Source organism: Colobus angolensis, unplaced genomic scaffold, assembly GCF_000951035.1.
Source record: "Colobus angolensis palliatus isolate OR3802 unplaced genomic scaffold, Cang.pa_1.0 Scaffold84, whole genome shotgun sequence".
NCBI lineage: Eukaryota > Metazoa > Chordata > Mammalia > Primates > Cercopithecidae > Colobus > Colobus angolensis.
The window spans coordinates 1,354,760-1,381,677 of record NW_012122265.1 but is presented as its reverse complement, the minus strand read 5'-3'; the positions used below and the strand labels follow the sequence as shown (position 1 = coordinate 1,381,677).

The following is a 26,918-nucleotide window of genomic DNA, read 5'->3' as shown; positions in this document are numbered from 1 at the left end:
GCTGTTGGTGGAGCCCCCGAGGGCAGACCGGCAGCCGTGAGCACAGTGCCTGGGTGTGCGTGGCACCACAGGGCTGTGGGATGGCCTTGTCGGGGCAGAGGAAGGCCCATGGGCACGTGGACGTCCTGAGCCTCACCGGGCTGTTCGTTCTGTAGAGACGAGTTCCGCACTGCTCAGAGCGTGGCTTAGGGACTGGCCTAGTGGGGAAAATGAAACTGCAGCCTGCTGGGCCTGCTGCTGCTGCTGCCTGAGGGGGGGGGCTGGGGCCATCCTCCTCCGCTGTGGCTCCTGGAGAGTGTCTGTGCTTTCCGTCTCCCCGTGCGCCCGGGCTGTGTGTGTGCATGCAGTCGGGACACCACAGCTCCCATGGTGGCTGGTGTTGATAGGGGTGTGCCCTGACTGCTTTCCTGATGGCTCTGTGCTCCCGGCAGCAGCTGGTGCCGCGGGCTGTGTCCTGACTCCTGCAGGGCTTCACACCGACAGAGGTGCTGGGACAGCTTCTGAGGGGCAGTGGCTGGAGATGCTGGGGTCTCTTGATTGGCAGGAAGCACAGGAAGTGCGGCTCCCATGTGGGTGGGTGGGGCTCCTGATGAGCCCGTGTTGTCAGGGGGCTGTCACTGCCCCTGGGGTCCACACTGACTCAGGACGAGGAGACAACATTGTCCTCTCACGTGTTTGCGTTTTCGGGACGTGGCGGTCTTCTGTGTGCAGACCAGCCAGAAGAAAGGCCAGGGGGCCATGCCCCTCCATGTGCCCCCATGGGGAGCTGCTCTGGGCATTTCTGTTGGGCTGGGTGCCCTGGGGCCCTGGCTGGCCACAGCCTCAGCCCAGCACCGTCCAGGCACCCCAGAAGCTGGTTGGCCCCTTCTCTCTCCAGGGCCATCCAGCGGGAGAGCCACTTTGAGTGCCTCCAGCTGTGTACACACCGCAGGGCAGGGCGGCCCATCTTGTCTGTCTGTCCCCAGCCCGAGCAGTGACTGGGCTGGGCTGGGCCGGACAAGGGTGAGGGGGTGCCGTCAACCTGGAGCTCATCAGCAGAGCTGCTGCCTGTGTTCAGAAGGGCTTTCCTGGGGGCTTGGCAGCAGAGGACCTTGAGGTGGACCCCGGGACCTCTCTGATAGGTCCTTCTTGAAGGCCGAGGACGGCCCTGTCCCTTCCCTTCTGGTCCCACCCCCACCGCCTTTTCTGACAGCCATGCCACTTTGGAAAGGCCGATTCAGATGCTCCCTTATTTAACCAGCCTCGGCCGGCCCTGGTCTCTGGAAAGGGAGCAGCTGTTTGTCTCTGCCAGGCGTCCCATTGGTCAGGGAGTGAGGGTGGAGGGCCGAGAGAGGCTGCAGGGCCCGGCAGCAGGCACTTGTGAGTGCTGGCCAGCCGGCACCCCGCCCCACGTCCCCTCCTCACCTCCCCATCCCACCTCCCCTCCTCAACTCCCCTCCCCACCTCCCCTCCTCAACTCCCCTCCCCACCTCCCCATCGCCCACATCATGCTGGGAGACCACTGCAGTCTCCCTGAAGACCAAGCCCTGCCCAGCCAGTCCCCGCAAACCGGACTCTGCTGCAAAATGGTGCTTCAGGCCGTCAGCAAAATGCTCAGGTAACACCTGCCGGCCTGGCCTGGGGAGGGCTGTGTAGGACATCTGTCTGTCTGTCCTGTTCTTACCCCTAGGACGTCAGGTTGGGGAGGCAGCGGACTGTGTCCATGGCTGCCCTTCCCGTGTGGCCAGCGGCTGTGCAGCGAGCTGTGCTGGGCAACCGGCATGCTGTCCAGGGCAGAGGCAGCTGTGCAGTCCCGGGCCAGCCTGGCAGGTTTGCTCTGGAGCCCTGCCGAGTCGAGCTTTGCTTAGCCGCCTGCACTTCCTGTCGCTCTGTGGGAGAGCAGGGCTCGGTGTCCTCGGCCTTCGGGGCTGACCCACCTTGCCAGCACAGGAGCCTACCGCCTCCGCCCGCAGCCGGCAGGGTGTGGTGCCTCCGCCACCAGCAGGTGTGCCTGTCTTTGTCCTAGCCCTCGGCTGTTTGTGTCCTGGGCAGGGGCTTCAGCCACTCAGGCAGAGGTGACCTGGAGCCTGTCCTTGTGTGGCCTTGTCCAGAGAAGTGGCATGGGGCTCCTGGGCGCCTGGTTTTGTGCTGGCTGCCATAGGGATGTTGCCGGAAAATCCATTTTTGACACTTTTCTTACCTGTACTTTCTCTGACCTGCTGCAGGGGGGCCTTCCTGCCCACACCACTCAGCTGGGTGTGTGCACAGGCGTGTGTGGGAATGTGCACCCGTGTGTGTGGGGGTATGCACCTACCTGTGTGTGGGCATGAGGGTCCAGGGGAGTGGGGCAGGCACAGCCAGCTGCAACAGTGGGCGCATCCTCCATGGTGGGGTTGCCTGATAGGGGTGTGAGGCGAGCGTGGCCTGCTGGACGTGCCCTTCAGGGGTGGGGGCTGCGGCACGCATCTGCATCTCCGTGCCTCTGCCTGTCCCTGGGCACCCGGCTCCTTCTTTCTCTTCATGGGTTCCTTCCCTGTCTCCTGATCACCTGTGCGTTCAACACGGAGGACTCCACAAGTAGACACAAGGGTGCCTGCCGGGGACCCTGCCGAAGATGTCCTATCTTAAGGTGAAACTGGGAGGTTTTGGAAATGTGTGGGCAGGTTGGCAGAACTCGTTGAGTTCAAATCAGGAACGGTGTCTGACATCAGTGGTGTGAGGGGACTGGCATGTGTGCGTGTGTGTGTGCCAGTGTGTTTGTGTGTGTCTGAGGCCAAATGCTGAAAGCAGCTCCACAGAAAACACAGAGGCAGGCCTGGAGCCCAGCCAGGCCCTAAGGAAGACAGGTGGAGTCCCTTCCCTGGGGCTCAGGAAGGTTTCAAGGGAAGCGATGCGGAAGCCACTCTGGCTGGGAGCTGGACGCGTGGAGGGGCCGAGGCGCAGCAGAGCATGGCAGCCACGTGGGGCTGAGGTTCTAGGACAGCAGCAGCACCTGCCTGTGTGGACGTTTGGTCTGAGGTGTCTGCAGGCATTCCTTGTGCCATCTTGGCTTTTTCCTTCTCAGTGGGTCTCTCTGCAGAGGGCACAGTAGGCTGGTGAAAGCTTGCTTTGTCTGGGGCTGCTGACCTGTTTGGGGGGGCAGACAGTTAAACTCAGAAGAGAAGAAGTCACACTCCACAGCTTCCGGCTGGCCGAAGCCTGTGGGAAGTGCAGGCTGTGCTGAGAGATGGACAGGGGCTCCGGGGGGCCTTCCCACCCCTCGGCCTGAGGCCCTGTGACGGAAGTGGGGTTAGCCCCCAGGGAGAACTCGGGTTAGAACACTGTATTAGAAATGCTGTTCTCAGGCCCCACCCAACATCCAGAAGGCCGCATCAGAAATGTAGGGGTGGGGGTGGTGCCAAGCACCCCAGCATGTGATGCCCTCCCCTGCGTGTTGGGGTGACAAGAGGCGCCCGTGGCGTGCACCCTGGGCAGCAAGGTGTGCTGAGCCGTGGGTGGCTGCTGGGGGCTCTGCCTGGCCGGGTCTTGGGGAAAGGGGTCACTGGGAGCCTTGACTTTCAGGCTCTGGGCGGACCAACCAGCACTGACACCGCAACCAAGGAGCGTGAGGGGCCTGGTGCAGAAGGCTGAGTGGGGTCCAAGGACCACGCCCTCCTTGGAGGCGGTGCCTGCGGGCCTCTCTCTCCTGCACCCCACACTGCCTGGTCACCGTATTTTTCCAGGCCTGGGCTTGGGGACTTGCATTTCTGGGCCCCTGGTGCCTGCCCCACCGCTTGGCATTGACCTGTGGTGGGAAGTGCCAGACGAGGGCCACCTGCTGCTGCCGCCCACCCACCTCAGGGTCTGCAGGCTTCTCTTGACTTCCATAGCAAGTGCGCTCTGGGTGAGTGGGGGTCTCTGAGACTGGGAGCACCCTGTTCCTGTGGGCCGTGGGGCCTGGCCAGGGTCCCGTCCCTGTGATAATGAAGTTGATGCTCGTGGCACAGGCGCGGGGCACTTGGTTGTGCTGTCCTCGTCCCTCAGGGTGGACGAGGAGTGAGCAGCTCCCAGCCCACTCCCCAGCTTCCCCTACCTGTGAAGCAGTGTGCACCTGCTGTTGGCAGAGTGAGGCCCCTGTGTGGTGACTGTGTGGCTGTCTGCGTTCTCCACGGGAGCTCAGCGGCGCTGATGTCTCCCTGTGCCCCTTCCCCTGCCCACCAAATTCGTGTCCAGCAGGGATTGCCTCTCTTCCCAGTAGGGATCGGTTACATGCTGGGTGACAAGGAGGCCGACTGGCACAGCGTCATGGGTACCACTGGCGAGAATGGGGAGGGTGGCATTTGACAGGCTCTTAAAGGACCAGGAGAAGTTTGCCAGGCCTGCTGTAAGGTGGGCAAGTTGGCAGAGCAGCAGCTGGTGCCCACAAGCAGGGTGCAGACCCCTGTGGCGGGCAGGACAGGGCATCTGGAGCAGGGAGGAGGGTGAGTCCGGTGAGTGTGTGGGAGGCAGGAGGGAGGTGGTTCTCTCCGGCCCAGCCCCTCCCAAGTGCATGGTGCCTGCCAGGCGGAACCCAGACTCAGAGCCCACCTGTTGGACTGGGAACAGTGTGAGGGACTTTGTTTTGGGGGTTGTGCATGCACCATTTGCCTTTCTGCTTCTTCCAAGTGGTCACAGCAGCCCTGTGGGTGGGCTGAGGTCCAGTATCCACTCCCTGGTCCCTTCAGTGCCATCTCTGTCCTGCCTGTGGCCGGGGCCTGCTCCCTTAGTCCTCCCTCCACATCCAAGGACTTGGTCTTTCTGTGCCCCCAGGCTCCTGGGAGCAGGGCGCAGGGCCTCGGTACTTCCCTGGGTGAGGGGCAGCTGAGCCACTGAGGCCGTGACTGGGCAGACCCCTGGGCCTGAACGGCACAGAGCCTGTTTCAGAGCCTGTGAGCCTGCGGGGGAGCGCAGCAGAGTTCTGTTTTCTCCACTGGGCAAAGCCAAGAATGACTAAGGACGAGGAGGGTGCTGCAGGGGTGTCCTGTGCTCTAAGGCCTCCTCAGCAACTGCTGTTGGCTTGGACCAAGCAGTGGGCTGCCTCAGGGTGACTGCTTCCTGCCTGGGCCTGGGCCTGGGCCTTCGCTGAGAGCCTGCTCTTCTGGGAAGGAGAGCACTTGAGGTCAGGGAGACGTGGGTGCTGCCAGGCGTTTGGGGCTCTCCCGTGGAAGTCCCTCTGTTGGTGCACACGCATAGCCCTTCCTGGAGCAGAGGCCGTGTCCTGCGCATCCCCTTGGTCCTACTACCTTTGGGTCAGTGCCTGTCCTCCTGCCCCATTGGAATGAGTGACCGGGTCCAGAGAAGGTGGGCTTGTAGGAGGCTTGTCTCACAGTGCACCAAGCTCCAGGGCCCAGCCAGCCTTGGGTGCTGGGGACAGGGTGCAACTGGGGGAGCAGCTTGGGGAGGCCCAGCCTGGAGGGCCTGGTGCACACTTTTCTTCTGTGTTCTAGGAGAGCAGGTGCGGACGGGAGGAGGCAGGGAGGCTGAGGTGCCAGTGCTGGAGTGGTGGCTGCTCACCACCTCCTGACCACAGCCAGAGCCTGGGAGAGGGAAGCCAGGTCTCCAGGCTCCGCCCCTGCCCAGCCCTCTCTGAGGACCAGAGATGGAAGGTAGCCCCGGCCTGGAAGGCTGGCGAGAGGGCAGGAACTGTCAGTAGGGCAGCGTCCCTGAGCGGGCCCTGGGGCACACCCTGAGAGTGAGTGAGCTGACAGCTGCTCTTGCTGGCAGCCCTGCATGACCGCCAGGTAACCAGCACCAGGCGCTTGCCAGTTGACACAGCTCCTAAGACACAGAGCAGGGAGATGGCTTGTAGCCTGCTTGGCAGCCTGGGCCCCCCCTGCGACCCACCCCTCCAAATGGGAAGGCCGAGCCCAGGCTGCAGCTGCCTGGGTGGGGTGTGGTCTGCCGCGAGAGCTTAAGGCAGGGAGGTGCCGGCCTCCTGGTCAGGGCCAGGCCCAGCGTCATGGGGAGAGCCTTCCCTGTGGTGGACACGCTGGGCATGGCCTGGCAGAGGCGGGTGTGGAGTCTGGGTGCCTCGCTGTGCTGGGGCGAGGGGCTGTAGGTTACACGCAAGCTCAAGTCCCTTTCTGTCCCACTCCTGTACCATGGGGACCCCGAGTGCCTACGCTGCATGTGGCCCATCCACACCTACACCTGCTCTTCCTCAGACCCCACGCCCTGTGCTCTGGAGGGATGGCGGAGTGGGAGCGCCGGGCCCATGGGCCCTGCCCCTGCCCCCGCCTGGCTGTGGCCGCTCCCAGCACTGCCCCCAGAGGCCTGCGCTGGTCGCCTTTTAAGGCGAAGATCTGCTGTGAGAAGCTGTAAGGGAAACATTTCCCTGGCAGTCAGGGAGCATTTTTCTCTTTCTCTTTCTCTTAAATAAACCATTAGCAGCTTTTCAAAACAAGAAAGGAAAAAAATAAGGACAAGGTCAGGTTGCTGCAAAGACCTTTGTCCCCCATCCCCATCACCCTGTGGCCTCCCCAGGCCTGGTGGACAACAGGGACACTGGAGCTGCAGGCCAGGCTGCCGCCTGATGCCAGGGCCCCGTGCTCTCAGGCCAGCCAGGAAGGCAGGTGCCCTTCACGAGGCCTGTGGTATGTTTTCACCAGGGCCACCAGGGGCAGGGGCAGGCCGGCCACGGCCAACTCAAAGGAAGCCAGGAGTGCAAGGGTTTGCTTCGCCTTTCCTTCCAAGAGCACTGGAAAACCGGAAGGTGGGCGATGGGGCCCCTAATCCTCGGCCCCTCCCTGGTGGGAGGAGGTGGTGAGGGGTGAAGATGCCCTCTGTGCAGGGGCCTGTGGTGGCAAGTGGGAGCGCCCACCCTTCTTCCCAGGAGGCGCCGTGCAGGGCAGCTCCACTGGCCCTTCTGCGGAGCAGCCTCACCGCTGATGTTCCGTTGGTGTCCTTTGAGCCTGGCAGGGAGGCAGGGTTGCCCCAGTGGGCTCGGGCAGCTGCCTCTACACCTGCGCTGGCCAAAAGTGACCCTGTGGGCAGGCCCTGGGTCTGATGGGCATGCAGTGACCACACCGTGTCTCCTCTCTTGGCAGGAAGTCCAAAGCCAAGCCCAATGGCAAGAAGCCTGCTGCGGAGGAGAGGAAGGCCTACCTGGAGCCTGAGCACACCAAGGCCAGGATCACCGACTTCCAGTTCAAGGAGCTGGTGGTGCTGCCCCGCGAGATTGACCTTAACGAGTGGCTGGCCAGCAACAGTGCGCAGGGGCCTGGGGGGGTCCCCCTTCCCTCCTCCCCGCTCCTCCTCGAAGCCCCTCCTCGAAGCCCCTCCTCAAGGAGGACCCCCGCAGCTGTGCTCAGCAGCCCCCTGCTGTGAGGGGGGGAGTGGCCGTGGACAGGCGGAGCTCACCCAGCCGAGCTCCTGCACCTGTTGCTGGAAGCAGGGTGGACGGGGTGGCTCGGCTCTGGGGTTTTTCACATCTGGCTCCTTCTCTTCCAGCCACGACATTTTTCCACCACATCAACCTGCAGTATAGCACCATCTCGGAGTTCTGCACAGGAGAGACGTGTCAGACGATGGCCGTGTGCAACACGTGAGTGCTGCCTGGCTACAGCCCGCTCCCTCTTGGGAGACTCGGTGGGCTCTGAGCCCCCGCTGCCCCAGGCTTCTGTCCTCTCAGACTCTGGGCTCACCTGGAGACCCTGAGAAACCTTGGCACAGGCCTTCCACAGCATTCACCTTCATGTGGAAGGGCCATAGACTGGGCCAGTGGCCCAGCCACCCGGGTCCCCAGTGGGGCCCAGAAGGTGCAGGAGCTGGTGGGAGTTGACGGGCTGTTTCTAGGGACAGAGACGTTCCCAAAGGGAATGCCCTAAGATTGCAGAGAGCCCTTCTGCACCGGCTACCGTGACAGCTCTGGGTGGGACAGTGAGGGCTGGGCTGGGCAGGCTACAGCTCCTTGCTCGGCCACTCATTTCGTGGGAGCTCAGGTGCCTTCTCTGTGACCGTCCGACATGCCCAGGGCTGGTAGCTCTCTCCTGGAAGCACTGCGCCCTGATTTCCTCAGTAAGTGTGTATCTCTTAGTGGCCCTGAGCACGCCACTTGCGTAGCACGGGGAGGAGTGCTGCCAGGCCCGGGTTGCTGGAGGCAGCCTTGGAGGTTGCAGGCGGGAGGAGGCTGAGTCTGCTGGGCTTAGCCTGGGATGTGTGCAGCTGAGGAGGGCGGAAGCTTTTCCCTGATGTCCCGTTGTTGTCAGTGCACGCAGGTCAGGGACAGAACGTGTGTCGTGAGTGCGTCCTGAAAGTCATCTGGCCACAGACATGGCTTTCCTGGCCCTGGCACAGGGAGACATGGTCCCCAGACAAAGCTGAGTTCTGCCTTCAGGAAGCCACGGGGAGCTTCTGCACAGGCAGGTGGCAGGCGTCCCCTTGGCTTTAGCCCTGATGGGCCCCGCCCTCATGGCCCTGATGGGTCACAGCTGGGTTTGGTTATGGGTGACACGGGGACAGATGCAGACAACAGCTGGCTCCACTCTCTTAATTCCCCAGGAAGATGAGGTGTCTCAGCCAGGCATGGCCCAGGAAGATGGGGACAGTGCTTACGGCCTTGAGAGGAGCAAGCTCAATGTGAGACGGCAGGGCCTCTGTGGATCAGGCATGGAGACAGGTCCTGAGGTGGCAGGGCAGCGCCCGAGAGCTACACAAGAGCCTCGTGTCCACTGTGGCTCTGGAGCCAGGAGCTCTGCTCCTGGGCAGGTGGGGCCTGGCACCCTTTCCAGCGGCTCTGCTCCTGTGTATTCTGTGGTGCTGGGTTTGTTTGGAAAGGGGGTCCTTGGAGGAGCATAGGATGTGGTGTTGGGCAGACCTGCGTCCCGTTGGAGGGCCTAGGCCACCTAGAGGTGCCTCTCGGTCCTTCTCATCTGGAGCCGGCATCACGGTGGTGGTAGATGTGTAGATGTGTGTGAATTAATTTCATGTAATGCCTTCCCAGGAATCCTTTCAAACCAAGGGACAGAAATCCACTCAAACTAAGAGAAACACAGAGGCTTCTCAGAGGGCCTCAGGGCCACTTGCCACCCAAAAGACCAGCAAGTCTGCCTGGGTTGTGTGAGGGCCCTGGGGTTGAGGCGTGTGTCCTCCCTGCTGGGGCCTGTAGGGCAGTCCCAGAAAGTCTGATGTCTGGCTCCTAGGGAGAGGAGAAAGGGGGCAGGGCCAGAAACACGTTGTGGCCGTAATGGCTGAGAACACAAAGACACAGACCTGCAGACTTAAGAAGCTGAGCAAACCCCAAATAAGGCTCACAGACACGTGCAGATGCACGCAATCAAACGCTGAGAACTGGGGGCAAAGAAAAACCCTTGGCAGCCGTCGTCTGTCAGCAGCCAGACAGCGGTGGTCCGGTACTGACAAGAGACGCCGCCGCAGTGAATGACCGTGGCGCTTGTTAGAAGCCTGGGAGACCGGAAGGAAGAGGGAAGCCCCACACATCTTACAGTGCTGGGAGAAAAGGAAGGCCACCCCGGAATTCCACAGCCAGCCAGTGTCCAGAGTCACTCAAAACCAAGAGCCCTCACAGCCAGCAGACCTGCTCCAGGGGCTCCCTGCAGCGTTCTCCTGACAGGAGGGCCTCCTCCCGCTGAGTATTTGTGGAAACGCCAGTGATGATGCAAGAAGACAAGAGCAGTGTCTGACAGCGCCCTTGCAGTGCCGTTCCCAGAGCAGCTGTGGCAGCGGCGGGGCATGTGGTGGCGGTGGGACGGTGGGCAAGAGAGCTGCTTTGCTCCAGTGGAAGCGCACGTGTGGGTGCCATGGAGAGCACTTGGGGTTAAGGTGCGTGTTACAGCCCTTTGACCAGGCCTTGCAGAGCTTGTGTGAAGAGACACAGTCGGAATCAGAATAGGTAAATTTAAATGAAATATAAAAACATTTCAATGGCCCAAAAGAAAGCGGGAAAGAAGAAATACCATAAGGAATGAGAAGCAGAGGCAACGAACAGCAAATAATGGAAAACCTAAATGCTAACAGAACAACAGACGGGACTGGCGTAAACACACCAGTCACAGGGCAGCTTATAAGAGTAGATTTTTAAAATAAACCAACTCTCTGGTGTCTACAAGAAGCTCATTTGTCATATTTCATTTGGGATGCTGTCACGAAACACAATAGGCTAGGTGGCTTGTGGGCAACAGAATTTTATTTCTTGCAGTTCTGGAGGCTGAAAGTCCAAGGTGAAGATCCACTGTCACTGGGTCTGATAGCCAGATTCGGTGTCTGGTGAGGGCCCCTTTCCTGGTCCACAGACAGCACCTTCTTGCTGGAAGGAAGGCGGGGGTGAGGGAGCCACCAATTCCATTCATGAGCGTTTGTGGCCTCATCACCTCCCGAAGGCCCCATCTCCAGATACCCTCGCATCTGGGGTTAAGCTTTCAACATAGGAATGTGGGGCACGAGCATCCTGTGTGTTGCGTCATTCTGGACTCTGTGGTGCAGGCAGGTTAGAAGTAAGAGGACAGAAAACGTGCTGAGAAAACATGCTCAGAGGGAAGCGGAAGTGGCCGTGTCGGTGCCAAAGGAGACTCTGAGCAAGGAAATGACCAGGAACAAAAAGGTTGTCTATTTAGAAAAGGAGCAGCTCCTGACGAAGAAATCCTGCCCGGAATGTGTGTGTACCAGACAACAGGGCTGTCCACACAAAGCAAACGGACAGACTGAACTGCTCGGAGACGTGATAACCGGGCACTGCAGCCCTCCTCTCAGTGATAGAGCCTCACAGACAGAGTCAGCGAGAGCATGGAGCCCGATGACCCACCAGTCGGCTGTGTTGAAATGACACACACGGACACTGCAGCCTCAACAGCAGAACACCCCTCTTTTCAACTTCACAAAGATTAGCCACCAAAATGGAGCATACCTGTCACAAAAGAGCCCTTAACAAATTTTAAAAAATCAAAACCGTACGAAGTAAGTTTTCTGACCATGGTGGAGTTAAAGTGGAAATGAGTAACAGAGAACAGGAAAGTCTCCAAACACTTGCAGACTGACACGTTCTGAGTAGTCCATGGGTCCGAGAGGATGCTTCAAGAAAAAAACTTTAACAGACTGCACAGGAAGACACAGCACGTCAGAACTGGTGAGACATGACTCAGGCAGTGCTTAGAGGGGGTTTAGAGGATGAAATGCTTTCTTAGAAAAAGAAGATGACTTTCAATCATCTAAAGTTTCCAACTTAAACTAGAAAAAGAGCAAAATAAATCAAAATCAAGCAGAAGAAAGTAAATAAGAACAGAAAGCAGTGAAATTGATTTTTAAAACAATAGGGGAAATGAGTGAAATCAAAATGTGATGACTTGGAAAGATAATAAAATTGGTAAACCTGTAGTAAGTACAAAGATAAGAGAGAAGATGCAATGATCAGTAAAAAGGAGTGAATGTCACTAAACCCTGTGGCTGTGAAGAGGAGTATCACTGTAGACCCAGTGCATGTTAAAAGGATAATAAGTAAGTATTGCAAAAGTAACCTGTGCACATTAATTCTATGGCTTGGGTTAAACGGACCAACTCTTTGGAAAGCACAGTACACCAAAACTCGCCTAAGATAGGCAGTGCCATAAGGTAAGAAGAAAGAATAAAAGGCATCCAAATTGGAAAAGAAATAAAACAATAGGCCCCCTTATCTACAGTTTCAGTTACCCATGGTCTACTATGGTCTGAAAATAGTAAATGGAAAGTTCCTGAAATAAACAATAAGGTTTAAACTGCACACTGTTCTGAGCATCGTGATGCGGTCTCCACCGGCCTGCTCCAGGTGTGCGTCCTCCTCCCTCGGCCCGGCTGTGCCTTGGCCCCTGTGAGCGATACACTGCTGCAGTGCCAGGGTGCTCATGCTCAGGTCACCTGTCTGTGACCTGAGGCGGCACAAAGCACAAGAGCGTGGTGCTGGCAATTCAGATATGCCAAAGAGAAGACAGAAAGTGCTTCCTTGACCTAAAGATGAAAAGGTGAAAGTTCTTGAGTAGAAAGAAAAAGATTGTGTGTGAAGTTGCTAAGATCTAAGGTAAGAACAAATCTCTTCTTCATGAAATTGTGAAGGAGGGAAAAAAAGGTTAATATTGCTGTGACACCTGAAACTGTGAAAGTGGCAGCCACAGTGCGTGTCGAGTACTTGGATCTGTGGGTGGAGGAGGTGAGAGGATGGGAGCAGCAGCGTGTGGCCATTGAGCCTGCAGGGGGCCAGCGAGGGACCCCCTGATGCGACACCAGCCACTCTCACTGCAACTGATTGTCCTGTTTATCAGTTACCCTGGGTGTGGTGGCTCACACCTGTAATCCTGGCTACTCAGGAGGCTGAGGCGGCGGATCACTTCAGGAGTAGGAGTTCAAGACCAAATTAGCAACATAGCGAGACCCTATCTCAGTCAGCCAATCAAATCCGCCTGTCTTTATCTTAGTAATGTATGTACAGGAGAAAGCACAGAATATGTGGGGTTTGCGGCTCTCCGTGGCTTCAGGCAGGCCCTGGCGGTCTTGTGGATGGAGTGATTGCTGTTTCCCTGTGCACACATAGTATGATTGGGAAAACCTCAAGGATTGTAGCAAAGAATAATAATAATAATAATAAATTTGGCAAGGTCAGCACATACAAATCAGTCATAGGTCTGGATATCAGCAGTGTGACATTGAAAACTGAAATTAATATTTAAAATACCATTTGTAATAGCTCCAAAAACAATGAGATCCTTAGTTATAGACTTAACAAGACATTCCCAGGATCTGCACCCTGGAAACTACAAAATGCTGATGCAGAAAAATCAAAGGTCTGTGTAAATGGAGAGATGCACTGCGCTTATCACCTGGAAGATGACTGCAAACACAAATTTTCACCCAAACTGATCTGTTGATTTAGTGCAGTTCCAATCCAAATCCCAGCAGAGTTCAAGTGTACACCAGTTCTAAAATTTACGTGGAGGGACAAATTAGCAGAAATAGCTACAATGATTTTGAAAAAATAAGTTAGAGGAATCTCACACTTTTGAGACTTACTGTGAGACTCTAGTAATTAAGACAGTGTGCAGTGTCGAAGGAGCGGATACACAGCTCCGTGGAACACAGTGGAGTCCGGAGATAGAAGACCGTCGATAGAGATGGAGAGTCGAGAGATAGACCCACGCAAACGGGGCCCTCAGAGTTTTGACAAAGCAAAATAAATTCAAGGGAGAAAGGATAGCCTGTTCAACAAATGCTGTTGGGAAAAGCAGTCATTTGTGTCAAAAACCAAACACCGACCTAACCCTCATGCCTCATGCAAACATCTAAAACTACAAAGCTTTTGGAAGGAACCATAGGAAATCCTCATGACATTAGGCAAAGAGCTCGTGGATTGACACCAAAGATGCGATCCATTGATGGAAAAGAACCGATGAATTGGACTTCATCAAAATTTAGAACTTTTGCTTCAAGACACTTTTAAGAGAAAGAAGACAGACTCCAGGCTGGGAGAGGAAACATTTCCCACAAAGGACTGATATCCAGAATACATAAAGAACGGATACAACTCAGCAATAAGAAAACAAAACAGTCCAGTGTAACTGTCAGCAAAAGAAATGAGCAGACAGTCCAGCGAAGAGGGTGTGAGGATGGCAGCTGGGGCAATCGTGTGTCATTAGCAATTAGAGAGAGGCAAACTGAAACCATGAGCAGACCCATGTCTGGCTGCTCACATGCCAGTCGGGACACTGGTGCTGGCAAGGGTGTGGCCACCTGGCACTCTGTTCTGCTGGCAGGGACACAGGTGAATGGATGAGCACGCCATGTCCGTCTGCAGGGGCGGCGTCTGGGCAGTGAGGAGCCGTGGACACCACGTGGCTGCATCCCAGGGACCTCCTGTGTGCGAGAGGGGCCCAGATCGGGAGGACCCTCACGGTGCGATTCCTTCCTGCGGCCCATTCCTGAGGAGCCACCCCCGGGGTGCTGGGGACAGAGCAGTACAGCTGTGAGTGGCCACGTAAGCCACTGCGTGTCCTGATTGTGGTCTTGAATACGTGAGTCCATGTGTGGATAAAATTCATAGAACTATATACCAGAAACGGTTTACTGATAATTCAAAAAGTACAGGAAACCATGGTATTCCATCTTTCAAAACAGATGGGACAATCTGCAGTGTCCCTCAGTTGCTACTTTCTGTTGGTTTGCATCGTGGAAAAGGGTTTTCATCTCTAACCTCCACTGTTTTGAGACCTGTTGCATACCTGTGGCCAGATGCGTCAGATGTCAGCATACAGTGTCAGGGTCCCTGGAGCTAGTGTCTGACTCCTGCCGACTGCTGGGCCGTGCTGGCTGGGTCCTCGTCCTGGAAACATGGGCCTCAGTCTGGCCCTTTAGGGGCCTGGGCCTCCCCTACACCATCTGGGAACCCCGGGACAGTGGGGATATGTGCGTTCTCCACATCGTTCTCGAGGAGCAGATACTGAAAGGACTGTCGTCTCTGCATTCTCAGAGGGTCTGACAGCCCGGTGGCGCTGCCCACGGTGAGGCCTACAGCCTGGGCAGGTGGGCACGAAGGTCATGCAGAGCTGCCCCAGGGCAAGGATGGCACCTGAGAAGCAGGTGTGGGCACTGTGTCCCCCTCCTCATGGCCTGTCCATTTTGGGGCCACACTTCCCCTTCGGGTGGCTGGACTCAGCCCCACACAAGGCACACGTGAGAGCTGGTTTGCGTTCCGGAGGTGGGTGCTGGGAGGGGGTTGTCCTAGGGCCCTGGTGGTGCTGGGAGGTGGCCTGGTGGCTGTTTCTCTTGCAGAGGGTGGAGTGCCAGCATGCAGGGCTTGCAATGTCATCCTCTAGCCTCTTGGTAACTCTGGTGACTCCCCTGGTACCTGCAGTGCACAGGCTGAGGGGCTTCTTGGACACAGCAGAGGGGTGGCCAGAGACACCGGAGGTCCTGTGTCCAGCTGGCAGGATGGCTTCTCTGGCTGTGCGGGAAGTGGGCGAGCCCCCAGGGGCCCTGTCTCAGCCCTTGGGGCATCTCCCCAGGTGCTTGGTGGGCTCTGGAACCCAGGGCACGATGCTTGGAGCCGGCTAAGAGAAGAACGGCCTCCGGAGTGGAGCCTGGATCCATCCTTTTTGGCACTGCCCCACCCGGGGCCATTCCAAGAGGAACCGTGGCTGGATGAGGATGGTGGGAGCGGTTCCTGTGGAGCCCAGTACTGGGAGGCTGCGGGTCGGTCTAGCTGGGGCAGCGGAGACGATGGTGGTTGTGGTCTCGGTGTGGGGGGGCGTTTGCTCCGTGGCCAGTACTGCCCCGTGCTGTGTGGCCCATTCCCACCTGTGGTGAGCTGGGAGCTGGCTCTCGGGGGGAAACCCCGACCCATAGTGTTGGCTGTGTCTCAGGTGTAAGCACTCCCAACAGCACTCTCCACTGCCTGTGGGTGGGTATCGGCCCCAGTATGTCCTGGTTCAGGCCTGCGGGGGCAGCTGCTGTGGGCACAGCCTTGGAGGACTGAGGCCCAGCACCATGGCAGGGGGAGAGGGGTGGTGGCCACCAGGTGGGGGCCCTGGGTCTTGGTGGTGTGCTGGGGCTAGAGGGGTGTTAGGGGCTGGGTATCACCTTATGTTTACATGAACTAGAGCACACCCTTGTTGTCATGGTTGGACCCAACAGTAAGAGGCAAACTCAGGGTGTCCATGTCCCTAGGATGCTCCAGCCTGCTCTGGGGCCACGAGTCTGACATGACTGGCAGCCCTGTGGACAGGGGCAAGAGGAGGCCTCGGGTGGGCCTTCTGGGGCCAGGTCCCTGTCCTGGCCAGTCTGTTGACTGCAGGTGCCACAGAGGCCACTGCACTGCCTGGTTTCCCCAGAGAGGGACTTGGCTTCTAGCAGTCAGAGCGGGGTGCTCCCAAAGGGTGGGGCCTGGCTGACGAGCCACAACACAGCTTCCTGGGAAGAGAAGGAGCCTCTGTGCTTTTAAAATGCAACAGAAAAACAGCAGCACACATTTGTGTGAATGAATACAACTGAAGCCATTTAGAAGTGGAGAAAATGAAGATGACCCTTTTCATTTAATCACACGCGTGTACAGCCATGTGACTGGCAGGGTCCCCAGCGTGATCCTGGCGTAGTTCTAAGTCAGCGCAGGCAGACCCCTCCATGGAGTGCGGTGTGGTCCCCGCAGCCGGCGGGGACGGTGTGTCTGCCCGAGGAGGCAGACGCCTGAGTCTGCCACACCTCTGCTGCTGGCACCGCCTCTGCCTGCAGATGACCTGAGCAGGTGGGACCCGCTGGCTGGGTGGGTGTGCAGCAGGCGCATGCCCTGACCGTGTCTCTGTCCCCACAGACAGTACTACTGGTATGATGAGCGGGGGAAGAAGGTCAAGTGCACGGCCCCACAGTACGTTGACTTCGTCATGAGCTCCGTGCAGAAGCTGGTGACGGATGAGGACGTGTTCCCCACAAAATACGGTTCGTATCCCCCAGCACTGGGCGGTCATCCTCACGGGGGTGCAGGGAGCATTCAGGACCAAACCCCTGGCTGCGAGGGGCAGAGGCACAGAGGGCAGCAGTGGCACCACCCCAGCCCCTGCTTACCATGGAGTCACCTGGGCTGTGAGGTGAGGCTGGAGCCCTTGGGCAGGAGTCAACCCAGCCAGGGCCGAGGGCCGTCTCCCTGGCCCTCTGGGCCATGCCGCTGCTCTGGGCCCCTCTTGGTCTGTGCCGCTCACACAGAGACCACCGTCTACCTTGTGGGGGCTTGGGCTGGGGATCAGCTGCGGAGCCTATGTCCAGATTTTGGTGGGATGTGGTGGGGCTCCACGCCACCCCCATGCTGCCAGAGGGACAGCAGGGGACAACAGGAGAGGCCTGTGCCACCATCACCACCTCCATCCTGGCCTGAGAGCGGGCCCCAGGTGTCCATCAGGGAGACACGGGGGCCCAAGTGCCCAGTCACAGGCCCCTCCCTGAGGAGGTGGCCAGGATGGCCCAGTGAGCGCCCAGCCCTGAGGGCAGGAGCAGCCTCCGGAGCCTGAGCTCGCAGGGAGGTCTCAGCAGCCTGGACCTGGGGTTGGCAAGTCCCTGTGGTGCCTGCTGGTGGGCAGAAGCTATTGCTGTTGGGACTTTGTAGGCCCCGAGGGTGGCAGGGTCAGGGTGTGGGTGGCAGGCACCAGACCCACCAGGATGGGTGCCAGGGGCCTGGCCTCTGTTGGGGCCAAGGGACATCTGCAGCTTGTGACACAGTGGCCTCCCCCAGGCAGAGAATTCCCCAGCTCCTTTGAGTCCCTGGTGAGGAAGATCTGCAGACACCTGTTCCACGTGCTGGCGCACATCTACTGGGCCCACTTCAAGGAGACGCTAGCCCTGGAGCTGCACGGACACTTGAACACGCTCTATGTCCACTTCATCCTCTTTGCTCGGGAGTTCAACCTGCTGGACCCCAAAGAGACCGCCATCATGGACGACCTCACCGAGGTGCTATGCAGCGGGGCAGGCGGGGTCCACAGTGGGGGCAGCGGGGATGGGGCCGGCAGCGGGGGCCCGGGAGCACAGAACCACGTGAAGGAGAGATGAGCCGCCTGGGCTGGACAGGGGCGCACGTGTGCAAAAAGACGGTGGTGTGTGTCCTCTCCTGCATCTGCGTGTGCACACATGTGCTTGGCACGCGTGTGGTGAGGTCTGAGAAGGCCCCGGGCTGCGCTGGTGTGGGCTGCACAGATGCAGACAGCCCCGGCCATGTCCTGCGGCCCTGTCGGATGGATGCGTGCCGTTTGTAGAGAAGAGCCTCTGGGCCCGTTCGCTCGTTCAGCAGACACGCGTGGGACTGATGCTTCGAGTTTTCTTCTGTGGGGTTTTCCTTTCTCTGGTCTCCGTGCAGCCCCTGCCCTCCCTCGGGTGCTGCTGGCCTCCAAGGAGGAACTTGGTGGGGGCGTCTCCCCCAGGAGGGTGTGATTTGCAGACTTGGGTCTCTGCTCTGCTTTGGGGGTGGGGCTTGCTTTCACAGAGACCCCTTCTTCCCTCTCGCCCCCTCCTCTCCTGGCCTTGCCAGGAGTCTTGGCTGTTGGCAGCTCAGAGGTGGGGGAGGCCTGTGGTGCGGGGTGCCCTGCACCTGCTCCTGTTGCCCCTTCCTGCTGCCTCCTCCGTGCCCAAGGAATGCCCATGGTGCAGTCCTCAGGCAAGGCCAGGATGGGGCTGAGGCCCTGCGTGGAGATGCTGCACCAGCAGAAGGCTGAGACCCGCTTACCTTAGTTCATCTGTTCACTCGTAATAAAAAGAATTCTCTCAGGTCAGAGCCTGTGTGCGTCTCAGCGTCTCGGTTCCCCGACCCCCCCCCCACACACACACACACACACACTGTGGGCAGCCCGGCCACTTCCTTGGTGGGCAGCCTCAGGAACAGGCACCCCCGAGGCTGCCCCGAGAGCGGGGGTCAGAGCAGACTTGCCCCTCACTGCCTGCGAGGGTCCACAGCCAGCCTGCAGGTGCCGTGGGGGAGGCACAAGCCCCGTGTCGCTCGCCCTTCCCAGCTGCCTCAGCCACCTGCCTCTCCCCATGCTGGTGGCGGGGACCCTCAAATGTGGCTGCAGTCAGCCGGGGACATCTTCTCCGAAGGGCTCTGGGCCAGCCAGCCCGAAACGGTGGCTCTGCCGCAGGGGCCCTTCCTGGCCGGGACAGTGTGGACCAGGGGCAAGCAGGTTTGTGTCCTCAGCCTGGGAGTGGGTAGGCACGTGCTGCAGGGAGAGGGGCCCTAAACTGAAGCCTGGGGCTTATCGGGACCTGAGTGGGCTGAGACGTGGGAAGAGTGGGCTTCCCGGGTCAGGGCCTAGTTGGTACAGACCTCAGGACTGTGGACCCCTGCCAATGGCACCTGCTGCACAGTGACCTCCCCCCGCCCCCTGCTTAGCTAGTGGGGCCTGCCCGGGTCATGGTGCTCCCCTGGCCTTGGGCTCAGCCTGCATGATGCACCTGTGGCCAACAGGCCCGTTCTTGGCTTTCCCAGGGACCGAGCTACAGGTCAGAGTCCCTTCCCCTGCCCTGTCTCTGCCTCCCACTTCGAGAACTGACAGCCTCCGGGTTTCTCAACATGGCTGGAGTCAGCGGGCAGCATCTCCTCCGACATCCACGCCCACCACCTCCCCACGAGGGCCCACACTTGACTGTGACTCTGGGCCACACAGTGAGTCAGTGCCTGGAGCCAAACCCAGTTCCCAGAGGGAGGCCTGCTGGGTGCCACCTACCCTTGTCTCCTGATGCTCTGCGTGGACCCCCAGAGTGGAGGCCCCAGGACACCCACAGAACTTGACTGAAGGGGCTGAGTGTAGGAGCCTGAGGCAGGGACCAGCGCTGGCCTAGGCAGCAAGGAGGTGTCCCGGCAAGGGAGGGCAAGAATGGAGGCGGGTGGCCTGGTGGGGCTGCCCTCTCTGGCTAAGGCTCCCGGCTGGGGTGTGCACGGAGCTCCTGGCTGAGGCCACGGGGAGCCAACCGGGCACACAGCCTGGGTCACTGTATGCTGGCAAACCTGGGGCCTGGCTGCCGAGCAGAGGCCAGGCGGAAAATTGGACTGAGAGTGCTGCGGGGCACAGGGGGCTGGGGACCGGCTCCACAGGGGCTGGAGGGGCTAGGAGGACACAGATTCCAGCTGGAGCCTCAGATGGAACGTGTGTGGAGCCTGCGGGACGGCCTTAGGAGGTGTCCAGGGTGCGTATTCGTGCCGGTCTCACACTCGGGATGCAGCTGCGGGGTCCCCAGGGCATGTGGGAGTTGCGGGCACAAGTTCCTTTGGGAAGGGTTCCTGGGATGAGGGCTGGCGCTGGGTGTGGGGCGCCTGCTGCTAGGCCATCGTCTGGTGGACCGTCCCGCTGCTGGGCTGAGGGGACCGCTGTGCGCTGTCCTCCACTGGGAAGAGTTCTTGCTGCAAGACCTGGAGTCCTGGCCAAGCCTCCCTGCCTCTGCCTCCATTTCCTTCTGTGAACAGGAGGCCTGTACACAGAGGGGGCTCAGCCCTCACCCCCCAGCTCACTCAGTCTCTGAGGTCTCTGTTCTGAAAGGTAGAATGACGGTCCCCAAAAGAGATCCGTGTCCTGATCCTGAGAGACTGTCTCCTTCGATAGCACAGGAGGATGGAAGCTGCAGATGGAATCGGGTTCCCCATCACTGACCTGGGGATGGGGAGGTTATCTGGATGGGCCCAGTGTTGTCAGGAGGGCCAAGGGCACTGAGCAGGGAGGCAGCGGAGGAAGGCAGCGTGGGAAGGGCCTGAGGCAGCAGTGCAGGCAGCTCCTAGAAGCTGGGAAAGGAAGGAGCCCAGAAAGAAGCGGCCCTGCTGACTAGCCCGGTGAGGCCCGTTTGAGATAAGTTCTTTTGCCTCCAGCCACGAAGTTCATGGCAACTACAGCAACAGGAGATGAAGGCAGATTTTGGTTCGAGGCATGAGGCGCTGCTGTAGCAAACACCTAGGAAGGTGGAAGTGGCTTTGGCATCGGGCAGAGGCTGAAAGAATTTCGAGGGTGATAGAAAAAACCTGTGATGTTGTTAAACAGGTGGTAGAAGGATAGAGGCAAGTGGGGCTCCAGGGGCGCAGAGGAACTAGCCTGGGCTTTGAGAAGAGTCACAGCTGCTGTGACCCACCCGTCCTCAGACATGTGGGGTTAAAGGTGCAGGTGGGAGCTAGAGGGAAAGGAACGGGAGCCAGGGAGAGCCCCCTGTCGATGGGGGTAGAGGCACGGCTGTATTCTGTCCCGTTGCCATGTGTGGGCCGCACTCGTGGGCGGTCAGCCTGGCCCCCTTTCGCTGCTGAGGTCAGCCAAGTGAGGGAAAGGCATTAGCAGAGGGGTGAGCACCCTGCCGTCGGGAATTCTCAGCTAAAGATGCTGATGTCAGGGGGTTCACTGTCAGGAATGTGTGCTTGGAGTAACGGCCACACCAGGAGCTCCTGGAGGAGGGCGAGCGTGTGGCTGGTGGATGCTCCGGGTCACCCAAGCAGATGCTGAAAGCAGGGACAGCTGTGGGAGGTCTGTGGACGAGCCTCAGGTCTTACGGAGTAAAGCCCCGTGGGAACTACGAGGGGCTCTTACACCATCAGAAACTTGGCTGGCTTGGACTGAGGCAGAGGGGATGTGATGAAAGAGCCTCTTGGGCCCCCAAAAATCAGCAGGCAGGAAGCAGACTAAACTGTTCAGCTGCAAACACTTGCCACATTTCATACAGAGAGCGCGTGGCCCTGAGGGTGGAGGTGTCAGCACAGAGGCAGAGCCTGGACCCACAGAAGGGAGTTCCCAGGCCTTGCCGGGACCCGAGGGAGTATGCCCAGCTGGATTTTAGATTTCTTGGGAGCAGCGACACAGGCACCTTGCAGCTTTCTGTGTGCGTCACGTGTGTGTGTATGTGTGTGTGGGTGTGTATGCACGTGTAAACGACTGGGTTTCACCGTCACCCAAACTGGAGCGCTCACTGTAGCCTCAGACGTCCCCCCCTTCAGCCTCCTGAGCAGCCAGGACCACAGGTGCAAGTCACCATGCCTGGCTGGTTTTGAAATATTTTGTGGAGGTGAAGTTTCACTACCAAGGCTGGTCGTGAACCCCTGGGCCCCGGTGATCCTGTCTGCCTCAGCCTCCCAAAGTGCTGGACCAGCACACTCAGCCAAACTTTCCTTGAGAACGGGAATGTCTGCGACTGGCATTCCGCATCTGTTCTCCGGTTGTATTTTGGGAGCAGGTAAACGGGTTTTCTAGCTTTTGGGGTCCACAGATGGAGCGGGAACTGCTCCTGGGTGGAAGGCCCAGAGTGTCACCCATACCTGATCGGGGTGGCTTAGAGGGTGCGACTTGGGACTTGTAAACTGATGAGCTGAACATGAGGTTTGGGACGGGACTGGGTGCTGTGTTCGGTGGAGACTGTTGGGGCTGCGAGGGGAGGGATGCATTTGCATGTGGCATGGGTGTGAAGCAGGGGGAGCGGAAGGGTACTGTGGTCGGCCTAAGACATCCCTCACCACCGGCTGTGTCCACACCTAGTCCTGTGGAAGTGAACGTGCCCCCCAGCAGCAAAGGAGAATGAAAGCAGCAGTGGGATTAAGGCAGTCAGCTGACCTTGAGAGGCAGAGGGGGTCTGGGCCCAGTGAGAGCACGCGGCCTTCATCGTGGAAGCTGGACGCAGGCTGGGGCGCACAGGACTCAGCTGTGAGGAGGCTCCACCCACGCTCCTGGCTGCGAAGGTGGAGATCCCGGGCCTCGGGATGCAGGTGGCCACAGGTCCTCCCCTGGAGCCTCCAGGAGGGGCACACCTTGATTCTAGACCGGGGAGACCCCCTTGAGTGAGACCTGCCCAGTCCTTGACTCTGGGACTGTGAGGTGCTGGTGTTTTAAGCTTTTTAGTTTGCAGTAACTTAACTATGGCGGTGATAGGAAACCACAGGAGACGATGCATCTACCTATCAGGCCAAGGTGTTCTTACAGGGTCCTAGGGGCAGGTGCACAAGAGGGCCCAACTCCCCGGCATGAGACCCACAGCGTAGTCTCCTGTCTGGCCACGAACATGGCTCCCTGGGTCGTGTTCCCGGCACATCGGTCAGCCCTGCCCACTCTCCAGCAGGCCCCGCTGCCTGGAAGGTCGCCACTGGTTCTCCCTTCTGTTGCCGGCTGCCTCCTCTCTGGCTCTCTGCTGACCCCAACCCCTTGCCATATCACACCAAGAGACCTGGGTTGGTGGGGGGAGTTGGGGTGGGAGGGGGAGAAGTCACTGGAGTGAGTGGGGAGGCACTGGACTTAGGGCAGAGGGCCTGGGCACCACACCACTGGAGGGAGGGAGGAAGGCAGGACGGGTTGGCAGGGCCAGGCCACTTGTGGTGAGCTCCCTGGCAGGGGATGGGAGCAGGGCAGCTGCAACATCCCACCCTGGAGCCGGCACATGGGCGTCAGCCTCCTCCTGCAAGCTCTGAGGCTTTGTAACACCAGGAATTGTTTCATCTTACAGCTCAGGGGGCCGAGGCTCTGTGCCTCTGCCCTCAGCTGACTGCGCTGGAAAAGCCCAGCGCGGGCTCTCCACAGAGCAGAGCTAGGCCTGGACTGCTGTGTGCAGGGCCCCTCCCTGGAGCACCCACCTCCTGCCTACTGGGGTCGCGTCCTGTGCGGGAGGCGAGTCAGACTCGTCCCCCACCACCCACCTGCCATGCCATGGGTGGGCTCGCCAGTAGGCTCGTTCAGCAGGGCCCCAGCTCTCAGGCCAGGCTGTGGCAGGCTCTGACCCCAGATGTGCCTGTCAGATTAGCCACCTGAGAACTGAGGACCAGGACTGCAAAGCTGTCCTCTAGGTGGGCAGACCGACCACCACATCCTTTTTCAGTCTCCATCTTAATTTCTTCATAGAAATGATGTGAGGACCGACTGGTGTCAAGTGAGACTAGTGTCTGCCACATCAGAAGTCCTGCCATATTTGTTTTCATTTTTTATAGAAATACCAGCAGATTCTGGCTTAGCTCACTTTGGGTTCTGTTACTTACAACCAAGACAGTTTGGTGTCAGAAGTGGGACTGCAGGACACAGCCCCTTCCTGAGCAGACTGGGGAGCTGGCAGGGTTCTTAACAGACTGTTTCCTTTTGGGCCTCCAGTCATGTGCCTGAGAAGGCTGGCTTCTCACCGTGAATGTTTAGAGGAGGACCAGGAGTGTGTGTGTCAGCCACTCGGAGAAGCAGGTGCAGGACCACAGGTCAGGAAGGCTTCCGGTCTGGGACCAGCAGCCTGTGACCCCACAGACCGCCCTGTACTTCGCTGAACTGTAGCAGCCAAATTCCTTTCCTCAGCCTGTTTAAGGTAAAATGAGCTGGGAAACTGGATAATCCAGGGATTGGAATGGAGTCTGATTCCCTGGGCCCCTCCCAAGTGCCTTTGCTTCGGGGTACCCACCTTCTGTGAGCTCAGCCACTTGGCAGTCCAGGATCAAATGGGATGGCTCAGCTTCCCTCCGTGTCCTGGGCTCTGAGTGGAGCCCTGAGCTAGCTAAGCCTGACAGACATGGTGACCCCCTGGTTCCCTCCAGAGAGATGGGTACAGGCACAGCTTGAAGTTCAGGGCAGTGGCTCTCACTTGGGGGTGATTCTGTCCCCTACCAGGAGACTCATGGCAATGTCTGGGAATGTTTTGTCACAGTGGAGGTGGGACAGCTACTAGCTTCTGTTGGACTGAGACCAGGGATGTGGCCCCCACCCCATCGCCATCCCACTGCAGCTGCCGTGTGCTTAGCACCTGCTCCAATGATAAACAGCTGGGTGCAGTCCGGCCACGCCCGAGTCCTTCACATGGGAGGGGAGTGTGCATGGGCGTGCGCCTCCCAGGGCAGCTCTGTGGATGCTGCAGTCTGCCTGGACCCTGCTGAGGCTTGTTCCTGGCCTCCTCCAGGCCACTGGCCTCATACAGCATGGGCGTGGACTCACCCTTCTGCGGCGGCGGCAGAGGGGCAGCTGGGCCAGGGCGTCGTGCCAGTGGAGCCCTCAGCCCTGGCTGCCCTCTGTGGCAGGCATGCCTGGGACCATCCCCGCTCTAGCTGCAGGGGCTGTGCTCAGCCTGGGCCCCTCACTCCTAAGGCTGGGCCATGGCACCCTATCCAGTCTCTTCCCAAGTGAGAAGCGGGAAGAAGGCTTGTTCTCCAGGAAAAGGCCCAGGCCTGGGGTGGCCCATGCAGGCCTTGTAGTGGCAGAGGTGCCATGTAAAGAGCACTCCACCCCAGCCCTGGCCCTGAACGGGAGCCCGCCTCAGGTTGGGGCAGCCTCAGGGGATGGCCCTACATATCAGAAGTGACCTCTGACCCTGGCTGCCCGGACCCTCACCCTCTTCAGCTGGGCAGAGGGTAGCTGCGTTCACACTGGCGCAGCCCAGGGGCTGCAAGTGGGGAACAAGAAGCTGCCCCGGGCTGTCCCAGAGCCCTGCGCGCGCGCCCTGCCCGGATGAAGACCTGTGTCGCTGTCTTTGCGGTAGGGATTTATTGTTCCGAGCTGCAGTCGCTCACAGTTACGACAGGGGTACACTGCAGGGGCTCGCCCATTTCCGTGGCGCCTGCTGGAGTCCGCGCGTGTCCGAAGCACAAGAGGGGAAGGTGAGCAAGAGGCATTTTGCTTCATGTCCTCGATCTCCGTGGAGAGCCCCTTCCCGCCTGGACCGCCTGGCGTTTGCTGTCCTAGGTGTTTGCTTTTGTTCTTACGTATAGAAATCCCAGCCTGTGGCAGAGGTCTCATGTCAACAGAAGCGTTAAAATGTATACACGAGGTGGGTGGGAGGCAGGGGCAGGCACTGAAGCAGACAGACTCCACGGCAGAGGCATGCATCAGACCCGCCGCCCCCCATGGCCGCTGCATCTGGGCTGTGCCCACCTGGGAGGGCCGGGCACATGGGCAGAAGGGAACACAGAAGCTGGAGCTGGGGTGAAGCACGGCGGTGGGCACTGGGCAGGGGGGCCTGCAGCCCCCTCCAGGCCACGCCCTGGGCCTTGCTCTGCACAGAACACCCAGCGGAGGAGTGCCACCGACTCTCTGTCCTTTGTTTTTTTTTCAACTTTTTAAAATTTTAGTAAGAAAAGCCCCACGTACCCCTGCTGTCCTGTGCGTGGGGAGGGCCAGCTGGGGGCCTTCCTCCTACCCCTTCACCCTTGGACACAAAACCAAGATTGCCCCAGCCTGGGTCTTGACAGAGGGGTGCTGGCACTGCCGTCCGCTACGAGACGCTGCCCCTCTGCCCCGAGCCCCCACAGGTGGAGCTGCTGCTCCACAGAGAAACGGAACCCATGACAGAGCGAACCGCACCATCTTAGATGTGTGTGTAGAAAGAACCGGGAGCAAGGGACTGACACACAAAACCTGGCCCTGTCCCAGCGGCGCCCCCACCCCCACACCCTTTTCCAAAAACCACCAAGAAAAAAAAGTTTATAAAAATATCTTGCAGGAATTCTTTAAAGTTTACAGTAGCTCGCCAGCTGCCCCGAGCCCCACCAGCTCTGTCCTCAGAGGGCGCCCTGGCCCCAGACCCCACCCCGCCCGAGACGGGCAGACGGCAGGGGATGCGGCCGCCGCCCATCCCTGAACAGAGGTGTAGAGAATCCATAAATTAAAACAGCAAATAAATAACACTGATCCCAGCCCAGCGGCCTGGCCTGCTGGGAAGGCTCTGGCGCCCCAGGGTCTCTGTTTCCACCTCAGCCAGGGAGGAGCGCCAGAGCCCACAGCCGCCCCAGATGAGGCAAGGGAGGCGCAGGTGAGACGAGAGGACGGGAGGCAGCCTGAGGAGGCCAAGACTACACGGAGGCGGAGGTGGCACAGCCAGGGAGGCGGGGCATGGGCCTGCGAGGCGAGAGGAGGCCTCCGGGTGCGGCGTGGAGGTGGTGGACGGGGTGGACGGGGTCTGTTCCTGTGGCTACTTTGCCCACTGGGGGTCCCGGCCCCAGAAGGCTGCCAGGCAGGCTGTTCTTGCTGAGGGGTCAGGTGACCGGGAGTCCGGATCGGCCGGGCTGGAGGAGGCTCCCCCGAACCTGGCCCTCCTCCCACGGGCCGTGCGGAGCTGAGGCGAGGAGCTGCCGCGGGGTGGACGGGGCGCTGGGCTGGGCCTCGCTGCCTGGCAGCAACAGCAGGAGCGGAGGGAGGGCGGGTCCGCAGCAGCTGCCTTCGGTCACAGAGGATGGCCTCGTGGAGGTGACATGTTAACTTTTCGGGATAATTCCTGGTATCAGAGTGGAAACAAGCGACGCTGTCAGAGACAGGCAGAGACAGAGACAGGAGAGAGAAAAGAGAGGCAGACAGAGACAGGAGAGAGGAAACAGAGCGGGCGTGGGTGGCACAGCCCGCAGGCCGGTCCCGGCGCCCCTTTCCTTTCCTCCCAGGCTCTGAGAACAGTCTGGACGGACGTGCGGCGCGGCCGCGGGTCCACTTGGGGAAGGGCGGGCGGCGAGGCAGCCGCTGTCAGTGCTGTGCTGGGGGGGGGGCTAGTGTGTCTAAGGCTGCTCGCGG

At 59.4% G+C, this 26,918-nt stretch overlaps 2 protein-coding genes across 4 annotated transcripts in view; one reads left to right on the top strand and one right to left on the bottom strand.

Annotated features, from left to right (window-relative positions):
* The first annotated feature begins 1,468 nt into the window (after positions 1-1,468).
* Positions 1,469-24,188, top strand: MOB2 (MOB kinase activator 2). 2 transcript variants are annotated; one of them, XM_011930047.1, is made up of 6 exons: positions 1,469-1,597; positions 7,044-7,204; positions 7,447-7,540; positions 16,277-16,401; positions 17,189-17,527; positions 24,169-24,188. In XM_011930047.1, exons 1-5 carry the CDS (start codon positions 1,488-1,490, stop codon positions 17,503-17,505), a joined length of 807 nt encoding a protein of 268 aa, XP_011785437.1. In that variant the 5' UTR covers positions 1,469-1,487; the 3' UTR covers positions 17,506-17,527; positions 24,169-24,188. The 2 variants fall into 2 exon arrangements, with proteins under 2 accessions (XP_011785437.1, XP_011785436.1); XM_011930046.1 differs by lacking the exon at positions 24,169-24,188 and having other exon boundaries at positions 17,189-18,223.
* Positions 24,189-24,886: 698 nt separating this feature from the next.
* The window catches only part of BRSK2 (BR serine/threonine kinase 2), a 46,590-nt gene continuing 44,558 nt past the window's right edge, over positions 24,887-26,918 (bottom strand). For both annotated transcript variants that reach the window (XM_011930044.1, XM_011930045.1), the window contains one exon: positions 24,887-26,631. The gene's annotated coding sequence lies outside the window, so the exon portion shown is untranslated. The remainder of the gene's footprint in view (positions 26,632-26,918) is intronic.

Excerpts from the sequence above, each read along its gene's own strand:
- MOB2 (XM_011930047.1), top strand. The coding sequence starts at position 1,488 with ATGCTGGGAGACCACTGCAGTCTCCCTGAAGACCAAGCCCTGCCCAGC. Across the intron at positions 7,541-16,276 it reads ACGATGGCCGTGTGCAACAC|ACAGTACTACTGGTATGATG; the intron begins GTGAGTGCTGCC and ends CTGTCCCCACAG. Across the intron at positions 16,402-17,188 it reads CGTGTTCCCCACAAAATACG|GCAGAGAATTCCCCAGCTCC; the intron begins GTTCGTATCCCC and ends GGCCTCCCCCAG.